The 18,286-nt window shown below is 26.6% G+C and overlaps 2 protein-coding genes across 2 annotated transcripts; one reads left to right on the forward strand and one right to left on the reverse strand.

Annotated features, from left to right (window-relative positions):
- The first annotated feature begins 324 nt into the window (after positions 1-324).
- Positions 325-8,268, forward strand: LOC107644176 (cysteine-rich receptor-like protein kinase 2). Its single transcript, XM_088500805.1, has 8 exons — positions 325-910; positions 1,774-2,177; positions 3,255-3,377; positions 3,483-3,610; positions 4,187-4,400; positions 6,389-6,620; positions 7,282-7,435; positions 7,734-8,268. Exons 1-8 carry the CDS (start codon positions 528-530, stop codon positions 8,055-8,057), a joined length of 1,962 nt encoding a protein of 653 aa, XP_088356931.1. The 5' UTR covers positions 325-527; the 3' UTR covers positions 8,058-8,268.
- A 433-nt stretch (positions 8,269-8,701) lies between these two features.
- Positions 8,702-17,555, reverse strand: LOC107639641 (cysteine-rich receptor-like protein kinase 2). Its single transcript, XM_016343226.3, has 8 exons — positions 17,064-17,555; positions 13,406-13,815; positions 12,579-12,713; positions 12,286-12,413; positions 11,969-12,182; positions 10,615-10,846; positions 10,037-10,187; positions 8,702-9,170 (listed from the first exon to the last, which is right to left on the reverse strand). The coding sequence occupies exons 1-8, from the start codon at positions 17,453-17,455 to the stop codon at positions 8,838-8,840; spliced, it is 1,995 nt and encodes a 664-aa protein (XP_016198712.1). The 5' UTR covers positions 17,456-17,555; the 3' UTR covers positions 8,702-8,837.
- Positions 17,556-18,286: the final 731 nt, after the last annotated feature.

Genomic DNA, 18,286 nt, shown 5'->3' on the forward strand with positions numbered 1-18,286 from the left:
ATATTTGATATTTCTCCCGAAAAAACTAACATTTTATACTGATAATAACGGTATATATATAGTGATATAATAATATTAAGAAAACACAAAAAAAAAATTAAATTTTTTATTTAATATTTATTAATTTTAACAATAATTAATAAATATTATAAATAAGATAAATTTTGACTATTTTTTTTATTATCAAACATCTCCATAGTTATATTACCGAAATTTATTTTAACTTTGATTAATGATTATTACAACTTTCTCAAAAGTGGTAAGAGAGACAAAATACAAAGTTATTATATACAAATATATACCACCACACACATATATATAAGAAGGCAAAGCCAAAAATTATATACCACCGACCACACATATAAAAACATTTTTGAAGATATAATTATATACAAATATAGACCACCACACATATACATATAAGAAGGCAAAGCCAAAAATACAAGCTAAGCCCAGTTTAATTTCTTGATATATAACAGTATATTCTCTCTCATATATTAGAACTGAAAAAAAAAAAAAAAGTAAAGATGTTGCAACTTAAGGTAGTGGCCATAACCCTAATATGGTGGTGGTGGACATGGCATCTTCACGGTGCAGTTGTTGTTGCAGATCCTCAAGTGAATCTAATAAACCAAGGGTGCAGTTCATACAACGAAACCAACTTGAGAAGCTTCTTTGCCAACATCAATGGAACGTTTTCGGAGCTTAGAAGTGATATAGTGAATCAAAGCAAGCACTTTGGAACTGCACAAGAAGCGAGGGGAGAGGTTATCACATACACAATGTTTCAGTGCAGAAACTATCTTTCCCAAAGGGATTGTCTTAGTTGCTTCAACAACGCTACCATTCAAATTCGGAATTGTTCAAATGGTAATGGTGCCAGAGTCATCTATGATGGTTGCTTCCTCAGGTATATGTCTCTGATATGCTATTTGAACGTAAAAACTCATGTGCAATTAATTTCATGCGAAGTTAATAGATAAAAATCATTAAATTTATTAATCATTTAACGATTTTTTGTTATTAACTTTATATGAAGTTGACTGCATGTCTGTACCTGAATTTCCATCTTATTTAAAAGAAGATTATTATAAATTTTATTTTTTTTAATAATATAATTTTGATATGATTGATAAATATAAGATATTTTTTATCCTTTTGATTAATTTTTAGATTTAAATTAGGCCTGTTTAATTTTAATTTAAATAAAAATAATGTGTCTTTCTTTTTTATTTTCATGGTGATGAGAAATAATTTTATCTAATGAAAATAAGGTTTTTACTTTTAATGATTTCTTAAAAGTTACTTTAATTTGTTTATTCTTTTATTTTCTCCTATTTAACCTACTACATATCATGTTAGGAAAACGTTTTTCTTTATGTTATAGTAATTTTGCTTGGGGTAATGCTAGGGAGACAAAAAAAAAAGCAGCCAGAATTTACCTTATTTAATATTCATTAATTGTCGCAACAAATGCTAAATAAGATAAGTTATGGCTGTTTTTGGCTAATTTTCTTTAGTTACCAAATATTTTCATTTTGTTTATAAATTAGTTATGAGTTTCAAAATTAATACATCTATATACACATGTTATAATCGAATTATTTTTTGTAATTTACAAATTATTTATGTGTCTTTTTCTATCTTTATTAAATTCTAAAAAAAAAATTAATATAAGATAAATAAAATAAAAATAGAAAAAAGATATATGCAAATAAAAGGAAAGTTAATACTAATAATTATGATTGTGATTTAACATGATGTATATATAAGGTATGAGAGCAATATCTTCTTCAGCCAAACAACTGAACCTGGGAATGGTGTAAAATGTGGGAACAAAACAGGAAAAGGAGGCAATGATTTTGGTTCAGCTGGAAAAGAAGCTCTAATGAATCTCCAAACAGCAACACCAAAAATCAAAGGATTTTATGCTGCCACAAAGACACAATTGCCTAATAATAATAATGGTGGTGCAATCTATGCTGTTGCACAGTGTGTTGAAACTGCCACTCAAAGTGATTGTTTGGCATGCATGAATGTTGGATACAACAATTTGCAAACATGTCTTCCTAATTCTGATGGTAGGGCTTATGATGCTGGTTGTTTTATGAGATATTCACAGACTCCTTTTTTTGCTGATAATCAAACCATTGATATCACTCCATACTTGACACAAGGTATATATGCTTTTTTATACAATTTTTTAAATATATTTAATATCTTTAATTTTATTTTATAATAAATAGCCTATAACAAGTTACGCCTATTTCCACCCCTAATAATATGGTCATAAATATTAAAAAATTTGATAGTAATTAGGCCGTTAAAATGGGCTAAACATCTATTTAAATGGACGAGTTTTGCCTCTAAAATTAAGCCCGTTTAAATTTTGGACTAAACGGGCTGAGTCCGATTAACCCGAAAAAGATGACGGTTAAATGGGCTAATCTGCAGGCTAAATGGGTGGCTCGTTTAATTTTTTTTTTACGTTTTTTAAAAAAAGTAGCACTTTTAGCCGATATTTCTCCATATTCGACCCGAAAATCCAACCAATCAACTAAAAAAATATTATTTTTTAAAGGTTTTTGAAAATGATATTTTTTATTAAAATATTTTTCAAAAAATAAAATAAAAGGATAAACGGGCTAGTCCGTTTAACCCATTAGATTGACCATAAACAGTTCGGATTGAAAAATCATGGCCCACAAATAAAGTAGACTTAAACAGTCTAGTCCATTTAACCCACATAAATGAGTCGGGATAGCCCATTTGACAGCCCTAATAGTAATGATAAAGTATAATAAGAAAATAATTTTTATAATAATTTAAACTAATAGTATTAAATTTCATAACATAATTAGAACAAATAAATATTATTATTATATAAAAAAAATTCTAAATTCTAACGGGATATTTATCCCACAATATTATACATGAATTCGTCTCTATATGTAATTAACTTAAATTAAAGGAAAAAATATATTGTACAATCACAATCATTTGTTTATATTTTAGTTGTCGAGTAATTATATAAATGTTGATGTAAACGTCTTTGTAGGTATTATTTTAGCCTCTACACAAAAATATTTAAATATATTTAATATCTTAAATCATCACTAAAGAAATCAACATTTTTTGTTATTTATATATATGAATTATGATTAGAAATATATTTTTGAAAGATTTTAACCTCTAATTAATTAAGTTAAACTAATAACTTTTGACACTATTAATTTTCCCCCTTTTGAATGTAGGAGGTTCAAGCAAGAAGTGGGCCATTATAGGTGGTGTTGGTGGAGGTGTAGTTCTTGTTGTGATCCTTCTTGCATTATTTGCATGGTATAGACATTCCAAAAAACCCAAAAGGGTTCCTAGAGGTAAAACAATTAGAAAATCAAGAATTTTTTAATTTAATGTTTTTATTTTTATTTTTATTTTTATTTTTATTTTGTTAAGCAATTCATGCTTTCACATATTGGCAGGGGATATATTGGGAGCAACCGAGTTGAAAGGTCCAGTTAATTACAAGTATAATGATTTGAAAGCTGCAACAAAAAATTTCAGTGAAGAAAATAAATTAGGAGAAGGAGGTTTTGGTAATGTGTACAAGGTAAACTTAAGTTTCTTTTTTATATTTTTTTAATTATTAAGGATTCTAGAAAATTAATCACATCTTCTAGAGATTATTAATACAAGAGTACCCAAATTGGAAAAAAAAAGTTTACTCAATTAAGATCATGCTCAAAGAATCTAAAAGAAAAATAAGATAATTTTTAAAAGGTTTAATTACTTTATCGTCCCCATAGTATTATTCCGTTCTTAATTAGGTCTTTATATATTTTTTTTCTTTTTAATTGAATCACTATACTATATTAAATTTTGTAAGTAAGTCTCTGTTGTGACAAAACGTTAAAATTAGCATAATATTCTATTAAACAAAATGAATATGCCTAACACTTAACTGTATTCTATTTTGTTTAATAGAATATTCAGTTGATTTCAATATTTTTGTGACAACAGGAACTTAATTATAAAATCTGATATAATATAGAGATTCAATTAAAAAGAAAAAAAGAGCCTAATTAAAAATTCGATGAAATTATAGGGATCAACGGAATAATTAAATCTTTTTAAAATAAACCATTTTCATTTTTAAACTTTGATAATATTCATATTTATTAAGCAGGGTACTCTTAAAAATGGGAAAGTTGTTGCAGTGAAGAAATTGATTTTGGGGCAAACTGACAAAATGGAAGATCATTTTGAGAGTGAAGTAAAGCTGATTAGTAATGTGCACCATAGGAATCTGGTGAGGCTTCTTGGTTGTTGTAGTAAAGGCCAAGAGAGAATCCTTGTTTATGAATACATGGCAAATAGTAGCCTTGACAGATTCTTATTTGGTAATAACCTACATCCATCTCTCATTTATGCATTTTATTACTCCATAATTTATTTTTTGAGTAAATGGTTACTTTAATCTTTAAGGAGTTAGGACTATACTAGAAAATACTTAATTTAATTTTTTATATTACTAAACCTAGTAACTTAAATTTGTATGGATGAATGAAACAACGTCGTTTTATTATATTTAGTAATTTTAGTAACTAAATTAATTGAATTAAATCAACACTGTCGCTTCAAGTATAACTGTATAGGGACTTTTATTAATAGTAACTTATAAATAGGTTATTTTGTATTTGAATTTTTAATTATAAAAGTACTTGTTTTAAAGTTATAAGTTTGGATAAATAACTCAAAAATTATAATTTTTTTTATACAAGAGAATAAATATTAAAATAACAAATTCTTTTTAATATTAAATATTGATTTTACATAATCTAATAACGGTGTTTTTGTATGTGATGAATAGTAATAAAATTCTAATTTACAATAATCTTGATGGCAATGCCAAAAAAATTATTGTGTAGTTAGTGTTTGCTGTTTTATTGTGTATGATATGGTAGGTGAAAATAAAAAACAAATATAAAATGTGTGTCAATGTATATTTTATTGCTTTTTTTTACTCCTATTAAAACTCCCTCCTCCTTTATTTGGGTCAAGTACTTGCTATAACAAACTATAAATAATAACAAGTTATATAAGAATAAAATCACGTGTGATAAAAAATAAAATTAAAACTGGGATTTCATACTGCACATAATGTTAAATACAAATTTAATAATAAAAATAGAGTGGTAAAATGATAAAAAATCTAAGAATATATGCAGTAGGTGGTTTAGATGGAACATTATATGAAAATGGTGGTGGAGGATCAGTACCTCTAGCAGATGGAACATTGCTTGAAAATGATAGTAGAATGCTAGTACTTCTAGCATATGGAACCTTGTGTAAAAATGGTGGTGGCAGAAACAGAAAAGTTTTCACAGAGCAAAAAATGAAAATAGATCTTTTTTGTTTTGAAGTTAATTTTTTTAAGACGTGATAGAATAACTTATAAAAAAGGAGAGAAGTCATATATTTCTACTTTTTTAAAAAACTGTGAATTAACCTTTGAAAAAGTTAAAAACTTTTTCTTTAAAATGGAATGACTTTTCATGAAAAAAAAAAAAAGCTTCTCCTACTCTCTAACAGGGCTCTAAACTAAACTAAACTACTTTCCTTAAACACTTACTTACAACATAAGGAGTATTGTATTGTTTATTAATTAGATAAATTTTAATGCTCTGTTTTATTATATCTTTGATAAATAATTAAAATTTAAAGATAATAACTTACTAATCATGCTAACTATTTAATTGTTATTTTTTTGAAAAAGTATAGATAGACAATAAAAATATTAAATAATGTGAATAATAGATATATCAGATATTCAATTCACTAGGTGTGCGAATGGTTATTCTAATATTAAGATTTATATGAGTAATTTGGAGTGTAGTGTGTTTTACTTGAATTGGGCCAATTTTAGAGTCCATTGTTGATGTTGTTTATTAGTTACCTAGCATAACCCTTTTTTTTTAACGTTTAATTACTCTATTAATTTCTATAATTTTACTAAATTTATAATTAGGTTTTTATACTTTTTTTTTTCTTTTCAATTGAGTTTTTACACTATTTTTAATTTTATAATTAAATCCTTCCTAGTATAAAAAATGTTGGAATTAACTACAAATTGAAGGTATCTACAATTAAAAACTTAATTAAATCTTTGACTACATATTTTTTTTATAGAAATATTAATTTTAACGTTTTTAATATGAAAATGACCTAATTACTAAATTAAAAATAATGTAAAAATCTAAATAAAAAAATATAAAAACTTAATTATAAATTTAACAAAATTATAGAAACCAACTAAATAATTAAACTTATTTTTTAAAGAGCCTTACATTCTCTAAACGTATACTCTGTTTTTGCACTTGTGAGGCAGGTAACAAGAAAGGCTCCCTGAATTGGAGACAACGTTGTGACATAATTTTAGGGACAGCAAGGGGATTGGCCTATCTTCATGAGGAATTCCATGTTTCTATTATTCACAGAGATATAAAGAGTGGAAATATTCTATTGGATGATGATCTTCAACCTAAAATTGCTGATTTTGGTTTGGCTAGACTTCTTCCAGGGGATCAATCTCATCTTAGCACAAGATTTGCAGGAACATTGTAAGTTGATTAATAGAGTATATCTTAAAATAGATTCTTAAAGAATTTCGTAATTAATGTTTTTATTTTTAAAAAAAAATTATTACATTGAAATTTTTAAACTTTACAAAAATAACATATATAAATTCTTATTAGTGAAATCTGTTATCTTTATATGGACAAATAAATCCTTAAAAATGTGACGAAAAGATCTATATATTTTATTTTTGTAAAGTTTAATGATCTCAATATAATAAAATTTTTTTAAAAACAAAAATATTCGATGCTAAAATTTTCAAGGACTTATTTGGGGATATACCCAAAATTATCATGCTTGAAAATATTTTAATAAGCTTGTTTATTGTAAATGTTTGTCCTATTTATTATATTTGTTTAGTAACCTTATATGTATGTGAAAAAAGAAAAAAAAAATATCCTTTAATTTGTTTCCATGAATCTTTATTTTAGAAGGAAAAAGAGACTCATCTAATTAAAAAGAGCATTATTTCTTTAATTGAGAAAGTGAAAAAAAAAAATCTTATATCAAGAAAATTAAATGTTAGGTTCTACTAAATAATTTGAATGTAAATAAATCATTATTCTCATTATCAAAGATACATTTATTTTGCAAGAAGAGTTTATACTTTATTTAACTATGATATAATTTTTATGAATTTGTCAGAGGATACACAGCACCTGAATATGCAATTCATGGCCAATTATCAGAAAAAGCAGACACTTATAGTTATGGCATTGTAGTCCTAGAAATTATAAGTGGTCCAAAGAGTACTGAAATGAAGGTTGATGATAATGGACATGAATATCTTCTTCAACGAGTAAGAAAATTTTTCATATATTTTCTTTTAATTTAAATAAGATTTTGCTAATGGTGAAAACTCAGGTACAATCGACTTTACGTAAAGTTGATAGTTGAGAGTCGTTAGATAAAAATTTAGTCAAATCAGTCAAATCATCTAACGACTCTCAATTATCAACTTCACGTGAAGTCGACTGCACCTGAGTTTTCACCTTTGCTAATATATATTGGATTCGGTTCTTGAAAAGTTTAACTTATTTAAACCTTGTATTCCTTCAAAACATTTTGGCTTATGTTTGCATTTTCAAATTTAATAGGCATGGAAACTGCATGAGGAAGGAATGCACATGGAGTTAGTGGACAAAAGCATAGAAGCTAGTGAATATGAAACAGGGGAAGTGAAGAAAATAATGGAAATTGCATTGATGTGCACTCAAGCATCAGCATCAATGAGGCCAACAATGTCTGAAGTAGTTATGTTACTAAAAAGCAAAGGCTTATTTGAGAATATGCAACCTTCAATGCCGGTGTTTGTTGAGTCAAATATGAAAGCCAGAGGAGATATTTCTGCTTCAACCGGTGGTTCCTCTACAACCACTTCCAATGCTACTGTCTCCACTTCTATAGTATCAGCAAGATGATTATGATTCACTAAAAAAACGGCAGATAATGACAATGGTTCTTTAAAATTGTCGCAATTTGGCCTCAAAACCGTTGCTATTTGTGCTTCATATTTTAGAGTTTATTAGGGTATATATATCAAGAGTTTAATTTTGATGCACAATGTAAAATGTAGTTACTTTTACTAATATGATATTAGGTAATTGGATGCACGTATTTTTTTTTTTCAAAGTTAGGAGTGAGACTCGAACCCGCAACTTCTTAAGTGAGTATGAAGAGTCTCTGTCATTTGAGTTATAACTTGTTGGCTTTAGATCACAATGCTTGATGATAATCAAATATATCAAGTGATAAAGACAGATATACCATATATAATAAATGTACACAAATATATATAATCTGTTTAATTGTTAAGATACTAATAGAAAGACAAAAATATAGATATATTTGTCATTAAAAATTAATTTTATCTCGATTGTTATTAATGATAAAAATGATGAAGGTCCAAAATAAAATGTAAAAAATTTTAAAAAATACAAAATTGTATTAAAAATCTAAATCTCAAATCTAATATTTGTGCCTTAACTCTTTATTTTTTATAAGACATTAAATAGGTATATTTTATATATTTTTAAAATTTATATATCATTAATATATCATACTATGAACAAAACAAACACTATATAACATATCAGTATTTATTACTTAATATTTTAATGTACAATCCTAAGAACACTAAAGAAAGAAATTAAAAACCTTCATCCTTTTTCTTCTTTTGACACATGCATATATTCAGTTATTCAACGAGCAGATAGTACTGAAGTGGAAACTGTAGCTTTGGATGCAGACACAGATGATGAAGCAGTTGAAGTAGATGTGTCATGTTGAGACCTAACATTACTAGAATGAACAAAGACAGGCATAGTAGGTCTCATCATATTCTCCATCAATAAGTTCTTACTCTTGAGTAAGAGAACCACCTCGGACATTGTTGGTCTTGTGGAAGGTGATGCTTGAGTGCACAACAAAGCAATTTCTATGATTCTCTTTACTTCTTCTGAACTATAGTCTTCAGGGTCCAATGTGGGGTCCACTAGCTCCAAGTGCATGTCTTTCTCATACAGTTTCCATGCCTGTTCAGTAATTATTGTTACAACCAAAGTTATAATAGTTACAGTAAATGTTGCTTTTGTCCCTTAGCGTTCGATGGAGAGATAGAGACGGAAAGACTGTGAGACTGAGAGACAGAGACTAAGAGACAGAGATTGGAATAAATCTCAATATTCTATTTGGTACAAAATAGGAGACAGAAATTGAAACAAGAATGAAACTCTAATTTAATTTGTATAAAGGATAAAATTAGAATTAATTAATTAAAATGAGGGTATTTTAGGTATAAAATGTTATTAAAGTTTCGGTCTCTATCTCTAAAAATTTTAGTCCCCTGTGTTCTTACTTTTTGGAGGTACTGAAATATTGAAATTTTGAAGACAGAGACAGAAATTTTAGTACCAGTCTCTGAACCAACAAACATGATACTGAATCTCAGTCTCTCAATCTCTATCTCAGTACCTCAAAACAAATGCTACCATTAAAAATTTTTAATTGCTGTCTAACTATTTAAATAATTAGCCTACATGATTTTTATAAAAGGTGATTTGCTAATGTATTATAGACTATTTAAACTAATAATAGTAACTGTTTAGACTAATTACTTAAATAATAAAAAATTTATTATGAAAGAGTGCTTTAAATTGTTTAGAAAATTTTTAGAATTGTTTGATTTGTAAAAAAATTTTTATTTTTATTTTTAACAATTTATTTTAGTTTTAGCTGTTTAAAAAAATTTGTAAACAAATGAAGTTGTTTTAATTTTTTTAGTTTTATTTTTCTTTTTCTACAAAGTCTTAGAAAAAAAAAACTAACAATTATTTTTTTTTTTCACAAATCAAATAATCCTTAATATCCAAGTTGGGTTTAATTCTTTGAAATTGCATACCCTTTGAAGGAGAAATTCACCGTCGGCATCATCTCTCAATTCACTACTCTTTTGACCACTTATAATTTCCAGGACCACAACACCATAGCTATAAGCATCAGCTTTCTCTGATAATTGACCATGAATTGCATATTCAGGTGCTGTATATCCTCTGTCAATTAATTACACAATTTTATATATAATTGATAAATGAATATATCTTATCACACTAAAAAATAAATGTCTTTGAAATTAGGTTTAATTATTCTGTCGATTTCTATATTTTTTTTATTGAATCTTTATATTATATCAGATTTTGTAATTAAGTTCCTGTCGTAACAAAAAATGTTGAATTAACGGAATATTCTATTAAACAAAATGAATATACCTATCACTTGACTGAATATTCTGTATAATTTAACAAAATATTCCATTAATTTCAACGTTTTTGTCATTGTAGGGTCTTAGGAACTTAATTGAGAAGAAAAAAAAATGTAGAAACCTAATTAAAAATTCGATAAAATTATAGAGACCGACAGAATAATTAAACCTTGAAATTATTTGTGTGGTTATTGCATTTGTTTTGAGTTTTGACTTACAAAGTTCCTGCAAATTTTGTGCTAAGGTGAGATTTGTCCTCAGGTAGAAGCCTTGCTAAACCAAAATCAGCAATTCTAGGTTGAAGATCATCATCCAATAGTATGTTGCTAGTTTTTATATCTCTGTGTATGATACAAACATGGAAATCCTCATGTAGATATGCAAGACCTCTTGCTGTGCCTACAATTATATCATACCTTTGTTTCCAATTCAGATTACCCTTCTTCTCACCTAATTTTAAAAAATAAATAAATAAATGGTCAATAAAAAGGAAAACTATAAAGGCATATTAGTTTGAGCTTGTTATGTGAGCCTTATAATACATATTTCTTTTTTTATGTATAATGATCAAAATTTAAAAACAACAAAAAAAAATGTTAGATAAATAATATTATGAGAAACTCATAATCTGTTACTTTTTTTGTTTTTTTTTTTTTCACAGTATCTTTCAACTTGACAGGTCAAAGACTAATTTGCCATAGTTCTGAGCTCTATTTAAGAGTTTATCGCTGGCCAATGGGTTGTTGCTAGGGCTGGAAATGAGCCGAGCTGAGCCGAGCTAGACCAAGCTCAAGCTCGTCTCACCAAAATTGAGCTTAGCTCACGGCTTGACTCATTAACAATCGAGTCTATTTCTTAATCTCAAGCTCGGCTCACCAAAAGCTCACGAGCTGACTCAAACTCACGAGCTGGCTCAAATAATAGAAACATAAATACATAATCTATAATTTTATATCAATAAATTATAACTTATATATTTTAAAAAAATATTTGAAAAGAACAATTATTGGTTATCTATCAATAAATATAATTTTTTTATTTATGTCTTACATCAAAATTATATGTAATAAATAAATATAAAATTTTAAATAATTAAGATCATTAATATATATAATTATATATTACTATTTCATATGTATATATATAATATTAAAAGTATAGACTAGATGCATATAGGATATGTGTATTAATAATTATATATATAATCGAGTCAGCTCACGAGCTAATGAGCCGAGCTTATCCAAGCTCAAACTCGGCTCATTTAATTTATGAGCTCAATTTCAGGCTCAAGCTTGACTCACCAGCTCACGAGCTTAGCTTATCGAGCTATTAACGAGCCGAGCTCGAGCTGGCTTGACTCACTTCCAGCCCTAGTTGCTGCATGCATAAGGCGGGATTCAAACCCTCAACACTTACTTAAGCGGGCTAGTGAGTTAATCAATAAACCAATATGATTTGGTTATAATCTGTTACTTATTTGTATATAATTAATTATCTATAATTATTAAAATTAATTATTTATGCAACATTTTAGTTAAGAAAATACTTAGATTGAAAAAAGAAATAAGTTACCAAATAAATATCTGTCAAGGCTGCTATTTGCCATGTACTCATAAACAAGGATTCTTTCTGGGCCCTTACTACAACATCCAAGAAGTCTAACCAGATTCCTATGGTGAACATTACTTATAAGCTTCACTTCACTTTCAAAACTTTCATCAATTTTTCTTGATTGCCCTAAAGCCAATTTCTTCACAGCAACTATTTTTCCATTTTTCAGAGTACCCTGCAAACATAAATTTAAATTATTATAATAATGACCTCTACATACCATAAACATAATAATTACTCAAAAGATCATACTTAAAAAACACATGGTTATTAATTACCTTGTATACATCTCCAAAACCTCCTTCTCCTAGTTTATTTTCATCACTAAAATTTTTTGTTGCACTTTTTAAATCTTTATACCTATAAGTAACTGGGCCTTTCAACTCAGTTGCTCCCAATATGTCACCTGATAAAAAAAAACATGTAAATAATTTTGAATCTCTTAAATAAATGAATTATTCTACATGCATAATTTATATTTTCCAAACATTAAATGATGTGGCATTGTATTTTTTTTTTAGTAAGAACCATCAAAATATATTATTAGACTTCACAATAATTAGTGCCTCACCTCTAGGACCTCTTGTTGGTAATTTCTTGTTTCTTCTAAGCCACACAAACAATGCAAAGAGAATCATAAAAAGTACTACACCTCCAATAACACCACCAATAATAGCCCCTTTGTTGTTGCTTGAATTTCCTCCTTCTAAGAAAAAAGGGGAAAAAATAATTATATATATAATTTTGCATTGACCTCATTTCCAAGTAATTAATATAACATCAAGAAAAAAAACAAATTTTCACCACTACTAAATAAGTAAATATTTAATAAATAACTCATTTTCATACATTTGCCTTATTAGTTCCAAGAAATCTAGTATTTTAGATGCATAATGGTTTGTAAATATACATTTATGCATACAAAGAAAATTTAAAAGAAGAGTAAAATGATAAAATTATCTACCAAAAATCACTAAAAAAATATATTTCTAAACAACTTAAAAGCAACTACTAAATAATTATGTATACATAGTGATTTAGTTGTCAATTTTCGATAGTTTAAAGAAAAATTGTTCATAGAAGAACTAAAACTTTTTTAATATAATTTTGTTGCGACCGAAATCTTTCAAGGACAATTTTGTAATTTTACTAAAAATTATGATTCTATGGGTTATGCTAGGTAACCAATGATTTTCTTGAACAACATGAATAACGGGTTTTAAAATTGTCTCAATTCAAGTAAAACACACTACACTCCAAATTATTCACCTAAATCTTAATATTAGAATAACCATCCGCATACCTAGTGAATTGAACATCCGATATATTCATTGTTCACATTGTTTAATATTTTCATTATTTACCTATATTTTTCCTAATTCTATAATGTATATATACCTTGTTGTTTCAAATATGGTGTGACATCAACAACTTTGTTATCAGCAAAGAATGGTGTCATAGAATATCTCATAAAACAACCAGCATCGTATGCTCTACCATCTGTATTAGGAAGACAACTTTGAATGTTGGTTACGCCAACATTCAAGCATTCCGAACAACCTCCCTCAGACACGGATTGAGCACATTGTGCGACGGCATAGATTGCGCCGCCGCCGCCGCCACCGGCTACTTGTGTCTTGGTAGCTGCAAAGTAACCGGGAATTCTTGGTGTTGCTGTTTGCAAATCTTGTAGCACTTTTTGTGCAACTCCATTGAAAGCATTTGATCCTCCACTTGCAGTTTTGTTACCACAAATCATGCTGTTACCCGGTAGAGTTGTTTGGTTGAAGAATTCATTGCTTTCGTACCTAAATACATTAAAAGAAGAATTATTATTTTGATCATAAAATATTTAAGTGTGATGTTGGAAATTCCAATTATGAAAAATGTAAACTAATTTTATATTTATTAAAAATGAACTTAATTTTGATACATTATGAATTTAATATAATTTTGTATATACATCCAGTTACATAATAATATTATGTTAGCAAAAGTAACTATCTTTTATACTAACGATGCATGCGATTTGACAACTGTATAAAAATTTTACCTGAGAATTGAACTGAACCAAACGGTTTAATCCGTTGGCAATAAATCGATCAAAGAACTAGAAAAATGGGTTAAAAACCAGTTAACTGGTGTAGTTTTTTAATGATTAATTAATTTAAAATAATAATAAAAAATATATTTTTTTAAAAAAATTATATATTTTATATATAAAAATATTATTTTATTATATTTAGTTCAATTTCAATTAAATTTCGATTGAATGTTTAAATCTATAACTTGACTAGTTTATGATCGATTTAATTTTCAAAATTTTATATTTTAATAAAATATGAGTAATAAAGTAGTGTGTTTATCTGTTAAATTACTCGCACGTGATAAGATTGAAATTATAATTTTAAATTATTTTATTAAAATTAATTTAAATTATAAAAATTTAATTAATAAATAAATAATTTGATGTAGATTGTTCGTGTTTTTTTAAATATAGTATTAAATGTATTAACTCAAATGTAGCTATTAAGTGTGTAAAAATTATGTTTGAATTATGAATTCTCTAAATAAAATTATTCCGTTTAAAATATTTAAATTATTATTTCAATCATAAATTACAATTATGATTTAAATTTTTTTTGATATAATATTACATTTTTTTCTCTACTTTACTATTAATATATTGATATTGCAAGTCTAAATTACAGTATTTTACTGAATCTTGACTGAAAAAGAAAATAGTTACGTGTTTCTATCATTTACTTTATTTAATACATCATGTGTTAACACTAACGGTATTTTTTAAAAAAATATATTGATAATAATAGATATAATATAATTACAAATATAACATAAATAAATAAAATATATAAATAAATGCAAAACCAATATGTTTACCAATATCTTTGTTAAATTTTATAAATTAGAGAATAAATTATGTATTCGGTTGTTTGGTGACCATATAGATGATCAAGTAATTGGATTGTAAATTGATCTCATAATGTACATCTTATTTTTTTTTCATTTTTGAATGAAAGCGAGAATTAAAAGAATAAATAGTAATACATAAAAAAAAATTTGCACCACAACACATAATTATTACCAAAAGAAATATTTATATTATTAAAATTTTACATATTACAAATCATGAAGATCAATCATAATGTACTGGTCATTTTTTTTCTATTTTTGACCCGTGTAATAACCCGTGCTATTACACTTGTGTTATTATTTTATAGTATAAAATAATTTTATACTATTAGTATATTATTAAAAATTAGATATATTATTAGGAAAAAAATATGTTAATCACTTATGAAAAGAGTAGTTGCAAAATAATTTATCAAAAAAAACTCATATTTCGTATGTATTGATAAGGATAAATATTGCCATGAAAAAAAATTTTAAATTTTTTTTTAGGTAGAAAACTCTTGTCTCCCACCACAGTTTCACTTTCCCTCCTCCTTTAATTTCTTTCTATAATTGTTCCAAACTCTGCCTCACTCTGTCTCTCATTCCATTTTATTATATCTAATCATATAAAAGTAAGTTATTAATCATATTCCTATATACTACTATTTTTTGTCAACGCATTTGGATAACCAATGGCAACAAAGTCTGAACTTGCACATATAAATTTATTTATGCGCCATCAACATAGACAAATATAATTAATAATATATTGTTGGACGATATATACTGTATAGACGGCTATAAAATATAGAATAATGTATTATGTATTAGGTTTAATTACTCTGTTGGTCTCTATAGTTTTGCGAAATTTTCAATTAGGTTCTTATACTTTTTTTTCTTTTAGTTGAGTCTTTGCACCAAATTTTTTTTTAATTGGATCCCTATACTTTTTTTTTTCCTTTTATTTAGGTCCTATACCAATTTTTTTTTAATTGGGTCCCTATAAAATTAAGCTAATTACTACTAAGAAAGATTTAATTGAAAAAAAAATTTAGTATAAGGATTCAATTAAAAAAAAAATAGTATATGAACCTAATTAAAAATTTTATAAAACTATAGAGACCAACGGAATAATTAAACCTATGTATTATTATGTTGGTAACGTGTATAAAGCATGACATAAAAATATTGATAATGGTATCTCATCAAATTCCTAATGATACGATAGGAATAACATGCAAGTTGCACACAGAATCCATTAAATCAACTATATATTATCTTATTTCGTTATCCTCTAACATGTTATACTAAAAATTAGTATAATATTATATGAGAAATTTCAAAAAAAAAAAAAAAATTCAACTAAAAAAATAATCATGCATTATTATATCATCGCCTGTTAATGATTCATTTCTGAAACATTTTTTTCTTCTTTCTTAATATTTAGACATTAATACACTGGTTATACATTTTATTATTACCATTAGTTTTAGGTCTAATTATTCTATTAATTCATATAATTTTATTAAATTTTTAATTAGATCCTTATATTTTTATTTTTATTTGAGTTTTTATACTACTTTTGATTTTATAATTATATATTTTTAGTATAAAAATATTAGAGTTAACTGAATATTTTTTTTATAAATTAAAAGTATTTATAATTAAAAATTTAATTAGATCTTTGATCGCATATTTTTAGGAGAAATATGTTGTTAATTTTAATATTTTTGACATAAAAAATACCTAATACCTAATTACAAAATTAAAAGCAGTATAGAGATCCCATTAAAAAAAATATAGAAACTTAATTCCAAATTCGATAAAATTATAGAGACAAACAGAATAATTAAACATTAATTTTAATTTTATAAGTAAAATATTACTTCCTTTGTAAATTCTAAATTTGATGAAAAATTAGAAGAAAAATAAAAGAAGAAAATGCATAATATTTCAAGAGTTTTGTGATGTTGACAAACAAAAAAAAAAAGGAACAAAAATAATTGGACTGTAACTGTAGTAAACTCATATATACGGTGTGGACAAAAGAAAAAGTTGTGAAAATCTAAATTTTCTTACTCTAGACGTCATTAAAGAATTTATTTTGTAACATATAGTTGATGGAGTTTGTATGAATTACCTGATGAAACATCCATCATATATCACCCGGGCACCATTAGCTCCGGCGGAGCAATTGCGAATTTGGGCGGCCGCGACAGAGAAACACGTGGCACAATCAGCCTTTGATAAGTAGTCCCTGCATTGAAACATGCCGTAGACAGGATCCGCTCCTACGGCATGGTGTGATGTACCAAAATCCATACTCTTACTTTGATTTCTAAGATCTCTCAAAGTTGAGTTTAGGTTTTGGTTGAAATTTGACAAGTTGGTTGCGTTGTATTGGCTGCAACCTTTGTTGAGCAAAAGGGTTTGGGGGTCTCCTAATGCTCCATGGAAATGGAATGAAGTCCACCATGACCATAATATGATTAAGGTCAAGGCCAAGAGTTTGAGTGGTTTATTAAACATCATCAAGATGATGAGAAAAAAATTATTGATGGTTTTGGTTATAGAAGTTGGGATATTATTATCTATGGGTTTGGTTGGGTGTTATGCATGTATATGTGAACGTAGAGAGATCTCATTAATGATGTATGGACTATATATATAGATATTTTATGGAAAAGTACGAGGAACCAATGAAATATTTGTACAATGTGTACAATGGAGATTTAAGGAGTATTAGAGATATAACTATTAGTGTTACCTTTTTTCATCCGCTGAAATTTTTGGGATGAGTGGTATATGATATGGTATTAGAGTGTTAGATCCGAAAAGGCAAGAGTTTGAAAGTCAAGAGTTCGATCTTTGGTGAACTCCAAAATCAGTTTAAACTTTTGGGAAGATGTTTATTATCTCTAGTACTCGGATGATTATTCTAGATAGTATGGAGGATGTTCATTTTGTAACTCAATAGCCTATTGTACACATTGTACAAATAGTTCATTGTCTTCCTAGCGAGACTCATATTTTATATACTAAAATAGATAACACCTTTTAAGTATTCTGAAAAATTTTCTTAGTTTCATACAGAGTGTTCTAATTAAGTTCATATGTTTCAAACAATTTTTTAAATAATAAATTTTAGAAAAATAATTTTAATTATGTGATCATACTCAATTTAATATTTGTATAAAATTCTTTTATATTAATAGTATATGAAATTAAATTCGTAATATTTAAATTATTTGTATCTTATATATGTTGACAATAGCAATCGTATTTTTATTGTAATTCGTATTTTTATGTAGAATTGTAGAAATCACTTTGCAAAGAACAAATCCTCTTCTTCCTTGAAGGATT

This window comes from Arachis ipaensis, chromosome B1 (genome assembly GCF_059453495.1).
Source record: "Arachis ipaensis isolate K30076 ecotype BB chromosome B1, ASM5945349v1, whole genome shotgun sequence".
In the NCBI taxonomy this organism is placed as follows: Eukaryota; Viridiplantae; Streptophyta; class Magnoliopsida; order Fabales; family Fabaceae; genus Arachis; species Arachis ipaensis.

Excerpts from the sequence above, each read along its gene's own strand:
- LOC107644176 (XM_088500805.1), top strand. The coding sequence starts at position 528 with ATGTTGCAACTTAAGGTAGTGGCCATAACCCTAATATGGTGGTGGTGG. Across the intron at positions 2,178-3,254 it reads CACTCCATACTTGACACAAG|GAGGTTCAAGCAAGAAGTGG; the intron begins GTATATATGCTT and ends TTTTGAATGTAG. Across the intron at positions 3,378-3,482 it reads ACCCAAAAGGGTTCCTAGAG|GGGATATATTGGGAGCAACC; the intron begins GTAAAACAATTA and ends ACATATTGGCAG.
- LOC107639641 (XM_016343226.3), bottom strand. The coding sequence starts at position 17,455 with ATGATGTTTAATAAACCACTCAAACTCTTGGCCTTGACCTTAATCATA. Across the intron at positions 12,414-12,578 it reads ACCAACAAGAGGTCCTAGAG|GTGACATATTGGGAGCAACT; the intron begins GTGAGGCACTAA and ends TTTTTTTATCAG. Across the intron at positions 12,183-12,285 it reads GTTTTGGAGATGTATACAAG|GGTACTCTGAAAAATGGAAA; the intron begins GTAATTAATAAC and ends TTATGTTTGCAG.